This window comes from Volvox carteri, assembly GCF_000143455.1.
Source record: "Volvox carteri f. nagariensis unplaced genomic scaffold VOLCAscaffold_31, whole genome shotgun sequence".
Classification (NCBI taxonomy): Eukaryota; Viridiplantae; Chlorophyta; class Chlorophyceae; order Chlamydomonadales; family Volvocaceae; genus Volvox; species Volvox carteri.
Genome location: NW_003307574.1, coordinates 526,693 through 542,129, shown reverse-complemented (window position 1 = coordinate 542,129; position 15,437 = coordinate 526,693). Strand labels below are relative to the sequence as shown.

The following is a 15,437-nucleotide window of genomic DNA, read 5'->3' as shown; positions in this document are numbered from 1 at the left end:
CTCGCTGAGGCGACCTGAGGTGGCGAGTTCCCGCACCCTTCCTCATGCCTTTTTGCGTGTCGCTACATTCCGTTGTGGATAAAAAAATCCCGTGTCACAGCGACACCCTATTACGACACATGCTCGGTGGAATGCCCATACAACTCTGCCTCTGCTGAGGGAGAGGTAGAGGGTAGACAGAGCCGTGCCTGAGGATCCGACCCGACCCGACCCGACCCGACCCGAGCCGCCGCCGCCCCACTGCCGCCGTCCGTCCATTGCCCCCGTTCCCCACGACCGGTACGGCCTTCGTGGCGGTTATTTATGGTGGTTGGCGGTTTGTTGGTTGTGTTGGGAATCAACGGAGAGCAGGAGGCATATGGCGAGGCGGCGTTCGACTTCATTCCTCGCAGCTACATGTTGCCGTCGCAGTACTGGATATGGAGGTCATGGACCCAGCTCAGCGCCTCGCCCTCCGACCTGCCCTGGGTGCTGAAAGCGAACGACCACCGAGGTCGCGGAGTGCGGGTGATGCGGCAGTGGCAGGTGCGTCTTCCCCCCGCGTCAGCGCGCGCACGCCGTCTTGAAATCGCCTAAAGCCGCCTGCCTGCGCGAACCCCTTGAAATTGGCTTCTTCAAAGCTCCCTCACGTCACCTCCCTCGGTGTGATTAAACTTCGGCAAAAACGTCGTCGGCAGTTACTGCCTCGACCCGCATTGCACCCGTATTCCCCTCTCGTCTTCTTCTCATCTCTCGTCTTCGTCGTCATGTGGTCATGACGTCATTACTCAGGTTGTTCACGCGGTCCTTCCGTATTCGGCCCATGCATTCATCCATGTATTTTTTTCTCTCTTCTAGGGTTTTTCCTAATAATGTTGTAGTTTTTTTAATATTAATAATAATATCACAACAGTCAACATGCCTACGCAGGCCCAACGTCAGGCCCTCCGCGGCGGCGGCCCGCAAGCCAAGGGCGACGCGGCAACTCAAAAAGGTTTTGTGCTCGTCCAGAGTTACGTACGGCGGCAGTTCTTGTACGACAATCGCCCCAGCTACCTGCGCCTGTGGGTTGTGGTAACGTCCATCCATCCTCTCCGCGCGTACCTCTTTCGCGGTGGGGTACTTGTGTTTGGGGACAAGCTGGGGTCAAGCGGAGGAGGCAGAGGAGGCGGAATTGGAGGTGCCACCACAGCCGCCGCCGCCGCCGCGGTCGCCGCTACGGGCGGCGCCATGGCAGCAGCCACGGGCAGCGAACACGGGCGGCGGCAGCTTCTTCAACCTCTGTTGCGTTCACCGCGCTTGGAGGCGGAAGAGGTCCAGGGAAATCGTATCCAGACTCCCCTTGACAAGCTGCCGCTGGCGGCGGCGGCAGCGGCGGCGAGTGCCAGCGCGGGTGGCACGGCACATGGCCGCAGACGTCATCTTGAACAGCAACAGCAACGAGAAGCGATGGACCGCAGCGGCGGCAGGGCCGCCCGCCAGGAGCCGCATCACGTCAGCGGGAAGACGCCGCATTACGAGCTGCATCATGTCAACTACTGGACGATTGCCGGCGAGAAGTTGCAGCCATGGACAGTGGGCCAGCTACGGCACCACGCGGAGGCGACCTGGCCAGATGACCCACGGGTCTTTGAACGCGCATGGGAACACGCCAGGACGTCATTGGGGATGGTGCTGGCGTCGGCTGCGGGGCGAATGCGTGCAGCGGCGCGGGGCCTGGCGGCGCTGGAGGGCTGCGGTGGGTTGTGGGTTGTGGATTGGGCCAGCACCGTCCACCCGCGCCTTCCACTCACTCCTTCGCAACACACACATGCGCGGACGTGCGCACGCATGTACGCTAAAAATCCTCGTACGTCTTTGTTATCTTGCAGGCTTCGAGGTCCTGGGCGTGGACTTCTTGCTCAATGCCACTTTCCACCCCACCCTTGTGGAGCTCAACGCATTGCCCTCCCTGGCGCGACTTCGTACCGCGCCGGGCGACCCGGCGTACGCGGACGCCGCAGGGGCCGGTCAGGCTGCCAATGCGTCGGCGTCTCCTACCACCGCTGACGCCACCGCCGCAGTCGCAGCCGCACCGTTTGATTTAGAAAAGGAGCGCTTTCTGCACCACGCATTGCGGCTGATCGGGATGCCAATCGGACCGCCGCCTGTCGCCGGCGGCGATTTCCATCGCAATGCCACGAGCACCGCAGCCGCGGCCGCAGCAGCTGGGGGAAGAGGAAGCGGCGGCGGTGTGACAGCATCTCTGCCGTCGCCGCCGCCGAGCGTGGGCGGAGTTCTCCGCGCCTTGGCGGCGCTGCTGCGGCCTCCGAATAACGACACAACGGAGCTGCAGGCCTTCATACGTCAGCACCTGCCGCTTGACATGGCGGAGGCGGAGGCGGTGCTGCCCAGGCTGCGGCCGCTGTTGTGCCCTGTGCCCGCCTCCTGGGGCCCGGCGCCGGGCTGGCCGGTGCTGGAGACGACGACGGCGGAGGCGGCGACGGTGACGGCGGAGGCGGCGGGTAGTGCCGGCACCGCTCGCGCTGGGCGGCGCCTTGCTGCGGACGCAGGGGCGCCGGAGGAGGGGGAGGAAACACGATCGGCAGCGGAGGCGGAGGCGGGGACGTTGTTGTACGCAGCTCCGGAGCCATTGGCGGAGTGGCAGCGGCGGTGGCGGTGGCTCCAGAGTTGGTGGGACAGGGCGGGACAGGTGGAAGGTGGAAGTCAGCTGCCGCGGCGCATCGCGGCACGTGTTGGTTCATCCGTAACGGCGGCGGCGGCAGGTGCGGCGGCGCAGAACCTGGTACGGCGGCTTGGGTCGCAAGTTGAGGACGTGGATGTAGCGACGGCGACGGCAGCCAAGCCCACTACAGTTGCCGCAGCCATGGCCACGGGGATAGGTGCGGATTGTGGCGAGGGTGTGCCGTCGTCGGCAGGGCATTGGGTTTCGGAGCGGGGAAGATTGCGTACGGACTCGCCGGTGGCGATGGAGGTTAGGAGCATGCCGGGCGCCGCCAATAGCGCTGAAAGCGGTGATGGCGATGGCAATGGAGGGAGGAATAGCCGCCGCCGCATGCTGATACATGATGCTTTGAGTGGAGGGGCCGGCGGCGGCTCAGTGGCGAGCAGTAGCAGTACTACAGCCGGCAAGCAGGAGACGCCGCAGACGCCGTGCCAGCGGCGGCACTGCTACGACTGGGATGTGCTAGCTGCCATTGCTGATACGGAGTACGAGCTGGAGCAGGATCTGGATTTTGATCCAGTTTTTCCGATGACGGCAGCGCGCAACCTGAATAGAGCAGCACTGGAGGCTGCACGGAATGGCGCCGCCGCTGCCGCCGCCGCTCCGACCGCCGTCGGGCGGAAGTCCAGGACCAAGGGGCCGCTACCGAAAGCCGGCGGTGGCGGCGGTGGCGGCGGCGGCGGCGACAGCAGCAGCGATGGATTGATAGACAGTCAGGGTGGCGACGGCGGGGCGGTGCGGCCGGAGAAATCCGCGGTTTTGGATTCGAATCCGGATTCGCAAACCGGACTCCAACGGCTGCAAACAGGCTTAGGCTTCGTACGGGAAAGTATCACAGCTGTCAATCTGGACTTGGTCCGCTCGTTCCGGTACATGACCACCACGCCGCACGTTTTTGCGAGTACGACACTGCCGTACAGTTTTATCGATGCAGCTCTTGACGCTTTCGAAACGGTGCGGAGGCGGTTGCGGCAGCCCGGCATGTGCGCAGCGCCGGTGAGTACGGCAGCATCCGCGGCCGACGTAGCTGCGTGCGCCGTACGTGTACTGCAGGACACGCTAGACGAGCTTTGTAGCGCCCGAACCATGCGTTAGCGAGGTTTGCGTTGGTGTTGGTTTCATTCTCATTTGGCATCATGTGGCATCGTGTAATGAAGGGCGAGCGGGTAGGTGGGCATGGGCTGTTTCAGCTGGTGGCAGTTTTGGCAGCCCGTACCCAGAAAGGGGATTTTTGAGCTTTGGATGCTCACCAGGTAGTTCATCTGAGGAGGATCATCTGAAGGAGAGCAAGAGTGAATAGAGATATGCAGGGGTTGGCAAATAACTGCATGCCTGCTCGTTTTTTTATTAAGGTTTTATTAAGGTGGGCTTTACGGATGCGGGGGAGTGAAAATGAAAAAATGAAGGAACACGGTTCAGCGTCGCGCCTTTGCGCCGTACGGGACCATACGAGATCTCGGTACAAGACCGGTGGACGAGAACGATGCCAAATATGTTTCGAGGGTTGCGGTCCTTCAGGCACAAAAGAGAAGAAGGAAAAGGACGCACGGTGGTTGTTGTTTTGTGTGTCTTGGTGCTTTAACCGTTTATTCGGTTTGGATTTGGATATTTCCGTGGTTGCCAACCTTATTCTTAACGAACGAAAATTGGCGGGAATGGAAGAGGTTCTATTTGAACACGAACAAGCAGCGGAATATACTCGTGTGAAATACCATGAAATCTATGATTTCAGCTTTTGTTTTTGTTATTGTTTGCGTGAGAATAAATGATACATCATATTTTGATGGGCGCCTTGCACATGTGGGTGACACATGCTTTTCTTTTCACTGATGATCGGCGAGGATAGGGGGGTCGGGGATTTGTAGTTACTACCCTTCGGCGTTGCCATGGAGGGTAGGCCCACAGACACATGCACATTGGTTAAATGACGTATGGCCGTACCAGTTGTACGGCTGAATGGCCCAACAATCTGTACTTACCTAATTTAATTGTGTCTGTACTCGCGCGACACCCGTTCGAACCCCACCGTAACCAGTGCCTAGCTACCTAGGTAGGGCATGAGCAGGCCGGCGCATTAGCTTATTTAATGTCTGTGTTACAGGAACTGGTTCTTGGACATGACCACCATCGCCAGGGCATCAGAAGCCAAGACAGGCCCAGACATGTCCCAAGCGAGGATTAGAGGGTTACACTGGTCCCCAAGTAAAGTGACGTGGTCGCCGGGCGACGGCCGAAATGTGTGTGTGTATGTATATGTGGTTGTAGGACTTGCTGTATGACCGGCTTTCAAATGGGCAGTGTTAACCCCGTTTGCAGGCATCTGTTTTGATGGACAAACCAAACTCTCTCCGACCCCTGTCAGAAGCCCGGCATGGTGCTGTGTTGTACGCCGCCGCCGTGCTGTGTCTCGCAGTACGGAAGCCCACCTGGGAAAGAACTCTGGCCGCTAGGGCAATTCAATATCGCCAGATTACAAGAGAGCAACAAAGATCTGATGCACAATATCATACGTAATATTCACATCCTAGAGGTGTGGAAAGGACACGTAATAGCAGTTCGTTGCGCATGTACACTCCTATCCGCCTGCCAGCAAGGACATCGGAAGGCCGGTTATGCATACATACATACATGCGTACATATATACAAACCTATCGGGGTGGACTGAAAGATTGCCTGAGGCGCCGCAACAAGGAAATACGACACACAAACACAGGGTAGCACACATGCACTCGGTTACCTTCTAAAACTCCCAGAAAAACTGCACACGTGCCCATACATACATACATACATACATACATACATACATACACAGAAGCTTGGTGTCGCAACGCAACACGCACACACATGCAGGAGTAAGCTCCCTTTACCAGCAGGCAAGCCCGTCCTTCCTCAGAAATCATAGTTCTCAACACGACAGCATTACAGAAGAAACGTACGCATGCATTGATCGCCCATTCAGCTACCCACACCCGCATCCCATTACTTACTTTGATATGAAATGGATCAACTGTCAACGCACGTTATAGGGAGGCTCTTCGCAGCGGCAGTCCTTAATTAACTTTTTTTGCCATTCCTTTGCATTTTCACGAGCGTGGCCATCTGGCGTACTGCTAAATAATCACTCGGGGGCCGGGGACGTGGGATGGCAGTGCGTCATTCCAGAACATGATGCGGGGCGTGACATGAGGTGGCGTGGCGTGCCATTCCGGCACGTGATGGGGCGGCGCAGGACAGCGGCTCGATGTTCCATCCCGCTGCCGATGTCTCTCCCATGTTCCAGTCTGTCCGTCTGTTAGCTAACTGCCAGTCGGTTGGCTAACTGCCAGTCGGTTGGCTAACTGCCAGTCGGTAGCAGGTGGCGAGTGGTGCAAGTCCAACACGGATTAGAAGGTAAAAATACGTCAAGACCCAGCAAAAGCTTCGCGCAGGAGGATATGGAAAACATTAGGAGCAGCGGGAGGAGGAAGAACCGACAGCACTTGTAGGAGCAGCACAGCAGAAGCAGCACCACCACATAAGCCGCCGTGTAGCGAGCAGGACTTGTTCCCAAAGCACGTCCACCCATCCGACGGATCAAGGCTGATTCAAAGCGGCAAGCACAGGCATCGAACATGATAGCCCGGCCCTACATGCAACAATGCATCTACTCAACGGGCATGGGGCACCGGGCGGACATTACCTCAATCCATTTGGCTCTAAGTGGGTTGTTGTCTCCCTCAAAATCATCTCGTGTACCCCTAACCCTACATCTCAATGCAGCGTTGGCGGCTGCAGCACACTGACACGCACGCCGACACACACAGTTACCCAAGATCACACAGTACCCAACATATCTTTGGATCAGTGAAGCCGCCACGAGCTCATGGCAACAGTTCTCAAACAACGCGCAAGAGTTCCAATATCATCAACTCCGCGCGGCATATGTGATGGGAGGAAACGACGCAACATCTGTGCGTGCGTGCGTGCGTTTCACACTACCCGGGTTGGCAACACAGCCCACCCCGCGCGCGCACGTATCTGTGCATGTGGGCTGTGCGTGTGGTGTGTGTGTTGCGGGGGCCCCCCGCCGGGGAGGGCGACACCGCAAAAGGATACGGCCGGTCCTGACGAAGCGAAGAGCGCAAAACTGAAGTTCACAATAAGGAGAAGAAGAAGGAGACGAAGAGATGGGGAGCGGGACGCTTTCCACGTAAACCCTAAGAGTCCTCACTCTTCCTTTCCCTCGTGTATACGAATCATGAAATCACGGTAGCGTCTGATGTACACCACCTCCAACGCCTCCTCCTCGCGGCTCAGTTCACGCCGCATCTTTACTTGCCCTGTCTGGGTCGCTGCTACCTCACCGATAACGATACGCCATGATACAATACGAAATCGCATAATACGTGCCCTAGCAAGGCAAAAACCTCGACCGATTGTGACAAACATCCGGTGTGTGTGTGTGATACAAAGACGACGAACAGCAATTTAAAGTCTGTGTGTAGAACCGCACCTCCGCAGCACCTTTTGCATTTCGGGCAACTGGCTGAATGCTGAGCAGCGCCACACAACACCCTATAGCTTGCCTCTCTACAAAATTCGCATCTCGGTTTAGGGGTAGTGGCCCCGCTGGCCCCCGCTGCTGGGGCATTTGCAATACTATGCCATGCCATGCCACATGCATACATAGCCCTTGTAAGCTCTCTACCTCGCAGCCACATGCGTAACCACGACAACACAGACCTTTGCATCCTCGTCACATCCTCATTCCACAACTGACGCACCGAAGCTCATGGGAAGTTCAAGAGTTCATGGGGCCAGCCAGGGCCCCGTGAAGGGAGAGCCGTGTCAGCTCTAAGCATACAAAGATGGACACTACGCAGCGCTGCGGTTCGAAAAACACGATGGACCACCATCCGGGCCACCTCGTCCAGTCTGCCGTCCCTTTGGCTACACACCTGAAACACCAGATCACACCAGGATTAACAGCCGGATTCCGTCGCTTTCCTTGCAGGTTCAATGCAACAGTGTGAAAAAACTGCAGAACGAAAACCGCAACGCCGCCCCCACTGCCATGTGGCGCACAGGTGAAGACTGGGGCCGGGGAGGGCTGGTTCCCTCCGTCGCCGCTGCTCTCATAGCGTCTTTGCTGCCTCAAGAATCTTATCGCGCTGCGATTTGACGACCACGCCCAGCTTGCGCAGCCCCGTGTCGTCAAGTCCTGCCAGGTCCTTCAACGAGACGCCCTGCTCTTTTAGTTTCTTTCCCACATATTGCAAGTCAAGGCCAGCGCAGAAGGATTCCACGTCAGGTTCAGTTGGCGGTGGAGGCGGCGGGGGCGGGGCCGCGGGAGCGGGTGCTGGAGCTGGCGCCGGGACAGTGGCAGGTGGAGATGCGGTGGCCGGGGGAGGGGGGGGAGCTGGTGCCGGCGGGGGTGCCATTTTGCCAGGGCAGTGCTTCTTGACCATTTCCATAACGCGATCACGTTCATATGGCTTAAAAAGTACGTCGACTGCGCCAGCTGACAAACAGTGCTCCAGCTCCACCGAGTTGGCTGACATGGCGGTGCACATCACGATCGGCACGTTAGCCGTGCCAAACCTGCTGCGCAATTTTGCAAGGACTGCCTCCCCGCTATCTCCAACTTCAAGATTATAGTCCAGTAGCACGAGGTCCGGCCAGGTATCCTCATCATCAACAGCAGAGTAGGCTTCTGAGCCGTCTATTGCCGGGACGATGCTCCAACCCGTGGACTTCAGCACAGACTCAATCACCATCAGGTTGACAGAGTCGTCATCGATAGCCAATATCCGAAGACGGCCATGCTTATCAAAGTGGCAAGGCTTCATTATCGACTTTAAGGCAGCTTATATTTCCTACGTTGATAACACTTGATTCGAATACTCGTGGCCGCTGTCTGCTGCACAAGGTCTTCTCAACAGTGACGGATAAAAGTAATGCGCAGCAAAAGCAATGTGCACCAAAACCGAAATTCTAAAGCACTTACTTGGAAAAAGATTAGGCGCCAACTGTATGCCTTCTCGGGAAGGCCGGAATTGTGTCGTAATAGAATGATTTGTGGGGTTGCAAAGGGGCGAGTCCGTCTAATGGCATAGAGCTGACCTTTGTATATGAAGTTTAGTTTAAAGGGCAATTACCAAATACCTTCTAGATATAACTTGTCTCAACGAGACCTCCCTTTTCAATTGTCATCGTCATCGATCTGCAACCAAAGGTTTGCCGCCGTTAATCTTTGTAGTATGGAAGCCACATTATGTGAGTTCAGGGCTGGTAAATTAAGGCTTCAGAATGGACAGCTGGTCCCCGACACGCGAAAGGGGCTCGCGAAGCTTATACAGGTGATGAGCGGAGCACTATTCCACGGCACCAGCAGTACCTGCCCTGATCGGGCTTGGCGCTTTTGTACTGACGCTTATGATTGGGGCTTGGGACAAATAGCTCCCGAGGAAATGGCACCCACGGGTCCGCGGGTCGGCGTGCCGACGGGGCTTTGGATGTTAACACCCATCCCGGGAAGGCGCAAGCTACAATTAATGCCCTTCAGAAATGATGCTTCAACACAAACTGATGGACCGTCTTGCGCCTTTGTTGCTCCTATTTCTCCTTTCACAAAAGCCTCTCCCTCTCATCGCTGCCTGTCCCGATACGTCACGCCGATGACCTTCTCACCCACAATTTTGCATCAACCCGTCATCCCGTCTGATGCCGACATGACTTTGAACCCCACCCCCTCTCTTAGACCGAGGATACGCTCGTCCACGTGCAATGGTACGAGCGTACGGCAACTGGCACTGTTGACGTGCCTGAGGATGATATCATCGTGTTTCCGGGAGAGGCGACCCTCGAAATGGTACGGCAAGTTGAAACCATTAACCGGAAAACGTATGTGTATATGTATGTACGTCTGTTCTCCCACGCGGTGACCGGCTGCAGTGCTGTGTATTCCTGTTATGGAGGTTCATGCGGTGATGATGGCGATGGTGGTGGCGTGGTGGTGGTGATGGTGGTGGCGATGGTGATGGTGATGGTGATGGTGATGGTGATGGTGGTGGCGATGGTGATGGTGATGGTGGTGGCGATGGTGATGGCGTGGTGGTGGCGATGGTGATGGCGTGGTGGTGGCGATGATGGCTCCTGTGGAAACGTCGCCTTCTGGAGCCCGGAGGGAATAGGGCCTCTGAAGCGATTTCAGGGGTTCATGGGCCGAAGAAGGTGGTTTTGAAGCAACTGCTACTGCTGCTACTGCTGAATCAACGCTGCTTCAAGAGCTCTACGTACACGGAGCAATTTAAAAACGACGACCCACGCGGGACAACTGGCTCCGAAAGCCCCTTTCTCCCCCCCCCCGCGAGTCGATTTGCTGTCACGCTGCAAAGCCGCCTCTTGCCCTCTTACCCATCCTTTTCAGCTATCCCCAAAACAGGGGCCCCATCAAAAAAACAAAACACAGCGCACAGGATAACCAGTTCTGCCACGCACGCACGCACGCCCACGCCCACGCCAATCCATGTTTTTCCACTCCCACTCCGCCTCCCCTTCCGCCCAGTAAATGTGTGTGCATGTGTGTCCCCGCGTATCGGTGTACCAGATCCCTGGCCAGCGCGCAGCCGTGCTCAAGTTCGTGGACGACCGGACCCGGGACATGTTCTTCTGGTGGGTGGAGGGGCGGGGGGGTGTTTGGAGGAGTGCCGGGGGAGGGCAGAGGAAGGATGAGGTTGAGGAGAGCGGGGGGGAGAGGGTAGGGGAGAAAGAGGGCGGGAGGGAGAGGGCAGGAGAAACCTGAGCGCGTGGGCTTCGTATTCCTTTTTCACAACCGCACGACAGTACGAACCAGAACACCATAAAAACCCGACTCACCTCCTGCCCGCTACCTACCCGGAACCCTAAACCGTACATACATACATACATACATACATACATACATACATACATACATACATACATACATACATACATACATACATACATATATATATATACATATATACATACATACATACATATATATATACATACATACATACATACATACACGATCGAGACCTGTCAGGGTCAAAAGTCCTTCCGATGGTGGAAGGCATTGCGCCCCTAGTTGATGGACGGTGGTGACCTGGGATAAAGCTAACCTGCGAGCCGACCAGGAATGGAGTTGGGCCGCTGTTGACCCGGCAGATTCCGTTGGATGCTGGTGGTGGGTGCGGAACCTGAGTGATCCACTGAGAAGTTGACTAGGGTGACTGGATGAGGGTGCCCCGAAATGCCGGGGAAGGCAGGGTTTCGCAGGGTAGCTGCCGCGGGTGAAGCTATACCCCCCTGTTTCACACATCATACACGCCTTCAGGTTTCAGGTTCCCCAGCCGGAGGGCGATACGGCCTTGGTGGCCTCTTTCAATGCGGCGCTGGCTGGAGCACACGGTGCGTGGGGCGGGTTGGGGATTGTAGGCCTTTCCAAAGTTGAGAGTTTTGGGCGCTTTCTCCTGCTCTCCCTCCCCCTCTCTTTCCCTTGCGCTTGCGTTTGCCTTCGCCATCCTTGTCGATAGAACGTCCATCCGCCCCGTCTTCATGCATGCTCTGACATCTGTTGTTTGCTGTTTGCTGTTTTTTATTTTTACCGCCCTTGGTGGTTCACCGTTGGAACACGTACGCGTGTGTTCGCCTGTCTCGGATCTGTCTCGTGCTGCTGGCACACGCACGCTGATGCGACGTGTTGCCACGTGGCGCGTCAAGAGCTGGGGGATGCCTCAACCGGCGGCAATGGTGGAGGTGGAGGTGGGGGAAACGGGTCGGAGTGGGCGGTGGACGGCCTCGCGCCCACATCGGCTGTGGAGCACGCGCATGTGGCGAGGTGAGGGGCAAGGAGCACGGTTTGAACTCGATTACGACCCCAAAATGGATATTCGTACAGTCGTACTTAAGAACGAGGTACGAAGAAAAAACACGGAATGGGTCTATGGCCGTCATCATTTCCCCAGTCGACGTCTTCCTCCTCCTACTCAACCACCAACCCACCTCTTCTCTCTCCTCTCTCCTCTCGCTCCGCTCTCTCCTCTCTTCTCTCCTCTCTACCCCATTCGCAACTGCTCCCCCCCGAGTACGGCTACTATCCCCCTTCCCATCACCACTAACTCCTCTGTGTACTCCTTACCACCTCCCTGCCGCCGTCCCTTCTCTCCGCTTTTTTCGGAGCAGCTGGTGCTTCGGACGCCGGCAGCATCTGACCCGTTGCCTTTTGCATCGTGTGATTTCCCCCCTCCAGTCAGTTCTACGTTTGTTACTCTCTTGCCCTGGCAGCAGCTTCAATCGTGTGTGGTTCGTCTTTCCCCCCTCCCCTTGTCAGCGGTTCGCCCTACCTACCTTCCCTTTGCCCCCTTTCCCCACGTCTGTTTATGATATAATCTCCCTTTCCCCCAATCCCTCTTTCCATGTTTTGATCCCACCTTCCGCTATCGTTAGTGAGGCGGGGGCGGGGGCCATGCTGGGTCAGGGCCAGTCCGTGGGGCAGCTGCCCACAGCACCCGCACAAACGCCGGGCAGCATAGCAGCCACGAATGCGCAGGTGTGTGTGTGTGTGTGTGTGCTGTGCTGGGCAGATGAGGTGGGCTGGGCCCCGGCTGGGCCCCGGCCGTTGCGGTCAGGAGGGGGGGTCACGTGGACCAGGGTGGTGAGTCCTCGTGACCTCCGGCTCGCTATAGGACGGTAAGGACAGTAAAGAGGTGTTGGATGGTGCTTTAAGGGACAAATGGAAAAGAGGCGGGTGAGGGAGGGCGGCAGAGGGGAAATCCTTGGGAGAGGAAAGCACAGGCCAAAGAGGCCGGAGGTCGATACACGCAGCTCCGCACGCGCCCTCCGCACACGCGTCCGTTCCTTCCTTCCCCGGCCTCGCCTCGTCGACCTCACCTGTCGCAAGGCTGGTCACCTGGCGGCCATCTTAGGCAATGCCATCGCTGCGGGGCTGGGTGGCGGGTCGCGTCCGGCGTACGGCCCTGAAGAGCAGCTGGCGCAGAGCCTGCTAGCCCAGCTGGCGGCGGTGCAGGTGAGCGGCTGAAGGGTGAGGTGGGGGAAAGGGAGAGGGTGTGCGTACGAGTGTACATGTACATGTACGCGCGTGCTAGGCCTCGCGGGTGGGTGTGGGTGTGGGTGTGTTGTGGTGATGGGGGCCGCGGGCAGGAAGTGGCGAGGATAGATGGCACACGGACAATAGCTTCACCGAGGAAAATAATCGAGCGGTGTGTGTGTGTGTGTGCGTGTGTGTATATTGTGAACCTGGTAGAGTGCGTTATGAATCTTGTACAGTGTGTTTATTTGACAGCTGTGTACAGTTCCTATTGGGCATGCGGGTTTGTTGTGAAGGGCGAGCGGAGTTGTGGGGCTAAGGATACAGACAGACAGACAGGCAGACAGACAGGTAAACAGACAGGCAGACTCCGGCAGTTGGTGCTTCGAACGTCGTTCGCATTCATCCTTTGCATATATTTTCTCATGAGCTCCCCATTTCCCCGGGTCCCCACCCCACCCCACCCACCTTGGACACCGGCAGGAGTTCACTTCCCACTTTCTCGCATGTGATTCCCCAACCCCCAATTTTGACTTTTGCACGTAGCTACCGCAACCGCCCCGCACCTGCTTGTTTTCAAACTCGCCTCAGGGTCACAACCGACGAACCGCGGTGGCCCCCGGACCGTCCCTGGCGGAAGTGCTGCGCCCCGAAACCATCCTGCCCGTACTGCGGGACCCTGCCGTACTGGAGGTGCTGGGGCCGCACCTGCCCGAGGAACACAGGTATTGCTGCACGGTTTTACTGCTGCAGTAATTGCCACCCACTTCTTCCTACCGCTTTGTCGATTGCCTATTCCTATTTCTACCCTGGTCCGTCCTTCTCTCACCCCTGGACATCGCCAGTTTGAATTTTCTGTTACAATTTGAATCTGGTTCCACATTTTGCATGTGATTACTCCACGCTTTTGTCCGATCCGCTGCTTCCAGAACGGTTAAGAGGGGTCCCCTGCATCGTCTTCCAGGGCACTTCTGCCCCGCCTTATTTCCCCTCATCTGCCTCTTGCGGTAATTGACCCATTGCGTCGTTTGCAAAAAATGATTTTCCCACCCTCCTCGACCCCCCCGCCCCCTCCTGGCCCTTCCAACAGAACCCCGGAGGCTCTCGTGGCCTTGGCTCACAGTCCGCAGTTCCAGCAGCAACTGGGCAGCTTCAGTACGGCACTACAGACCGGGCAACTGGACTTGTCGCAGTTTGGATTGAGGGCCACGGTGGGTTATCGAGGGACTCCCGGTGTGTGTGTATGTATGTATGTGTATGTGTGTGTTTCCCACCCTGAGGTGGTATCGGTTTGCAGGGCTGAATTTGTGATTCCCGTAACCCGCAACTCCGCCGTTCAGGGATACTCCGTAGCCGACTTCCTGTCCGCTATCCAGGACCTTGTGAACCGGGAGCGGCAGCAGAATCAAAACCAGGCTCAGGGAGGGGGACCAGCCGGAGCAGAGGGAGGCCAGCAGCCGCAGGCGCCAGGGGGGAGCGGGGCGCCGGGGGCTGGTGGGGACGTGGGCGGGGGCGGGGGCCCGGCTCCTATGGAACAGTAAGGACTGCCTCCTCAACAAGCAAACGGGGGGCATGTGTGGCTGCCAGAGGTTGGGAAACGCAGCCACAGCAAAAGACCCATGGGTCATTTCAGGAAAGACCGGAAAGGTCCGAGGAGGTGGGGAGAGGAGAGGTGGGTCGCGAAGGACCTGTCATTCCGGCGCCACTGTCAAGGAAGGCAGCGTGCCTAGAAATGGGGGCATGAGTGGACGATAGGCACCGTGCATCGGACGGCTTGGGGTCGCGTGCACCGGCTGTGTCTCACACCGTCTCCTCGTTGTCCTTCGTTCATCTCGCGTTCTCCGTGACGACGCAGCCAAGAGGTGAGGGGCTGAATATCGGCATTGCCATCGGAGCAGGGGCTCGTGAGGAGTAAAAATAACGGATTTCGAGCTCTCCACTATCGTTAGCAAGGCGCGGTGCAGCGTGTACGGCAAAGCGCGCACGGCAGGAGCGTGTGCTTTACGGAAACATGGTACGGAAAACGTATTGCACGGAAAGGGACGACGTTCATTGTGTGCGGCTCTGGCAGGGGTGATGGAATGGAACATGGCCCCGGAAGCGTAGTGGACGTAAAAGGCGGCGTCTGGTGCCGTTTCTCTTAGGTAGGGGTTGGGAGGAGGGCCAAGCGGAGGCTCATCTCCTACGCAAAGGACATCTCGACGCCTCAAGACGGGAGAAGAGGCTCACGACGGTTGCGTGCGGTTGAGTGGTTAGTGTATTGCCAACAAGATGGCCGGTTGACGGTTTTATCAGTTGCGGTTGCGGTTGCGACTGCGGAGAAGAAGAAGTGCTGATGAGGGGTCGGGTGGTAGCGGGGAGGCAGAGGGTATAGCTGGCAATTCCCCAAATGTAATGTGCACAGATACAGTGCTCGGTTCATTAGGAGCCAGCGCACGCCATCCCAATACCTTGTCTCTCATGCGCATCGGGCAATGCTCCACATTGAGAGGGAGGGTTCCCTTGGCTATACTCCAATGTGGGCAGCTACCTGGCGAGAGCCCACACGGCATACCCATGTCCCTCCCGTGCCCTCGCCACCGCTCACCGCCACACTCAAACTCGCCTTGACTTGAGAGACGCGCTGTTCCAACCCCCTACCAACACCCCTCACCACCATCAGCGGGAGGCAGAAGGCCG

The 15,437-nt window shown here is 57.4% G+C and overlaps 3 protein-coding genes across 3 annotated transcripts; 2 read left to right on the top strand and 1 right to left on the bottom strand.

Moving 5' to 3' along the window:
- Positions 1-303: 303 nt before the first annotated feature.
- Positions 304-7,066, top strand: VOLCADRAFT_93371 (uncharacterized protein; the record flags this gene model as incomplete). Its single annotated transcript, XM_002952665.1, has 5 exons — positions 304-525; positions 910-1,717; positions 1,851-3,700; positions 5,118-5,234; positions 7,001-7,066. The coding sequence occupies 5 exons, from the start codon at positions 304-306 to the stop codon at positions 7,064-7,066; spliced, it is 3,063 nt and encodes a 1,020-aa protein (XP_002952711.1).
- Positions 7,067-7,818: 752 nt separating this feature from the next.
- Positions 7,819-8,532, bottom strand: VOLCADRAFT_118128 (uncharacterized protein; the record flags this gene model as incomplete). Its single annotated transcript, XM_002952591.1, has 1 exon — positions 7,819-8,532. The coding sequence occupies one exon, from the start codon at positions 8,530-8,532 to the stop codon at positions 7,819-7,821; it is 714 nt and encodes a 237-aa protein (XP_002952637.1).
- Positions 8,533-8,943: 411 nt separating this feature from the next.
- VOLCADRAFT_93369 (adhesion molecule) lies at positions 8,944-14,299 on the top strand (the record flags this gene model as incomplete). The annotated part of the gene is made up of 10 exons (XM_002952664.1): positions 8,944-9,042; positions 9,444-9,554; positions 10,293-10,357; positions 11,046-11,119; positions 11,432-11,549; positions 12,158-12,260; positions 12,612-12,737; positions 13,350-13,483; positions 13,849-13,969; positions 14,099-14,299. The coding sequence occupies 10 exons, from the start codon at positions 8,944-8,946 to the stop codon at positions 14,297-14,299; spliced, it is 1,152 nt and encodes a 383-aa protein (XP_002952710.1).
- Between the last annotated feature and the right edge of the window lie 1,138 nt (positions 14,300-15,437).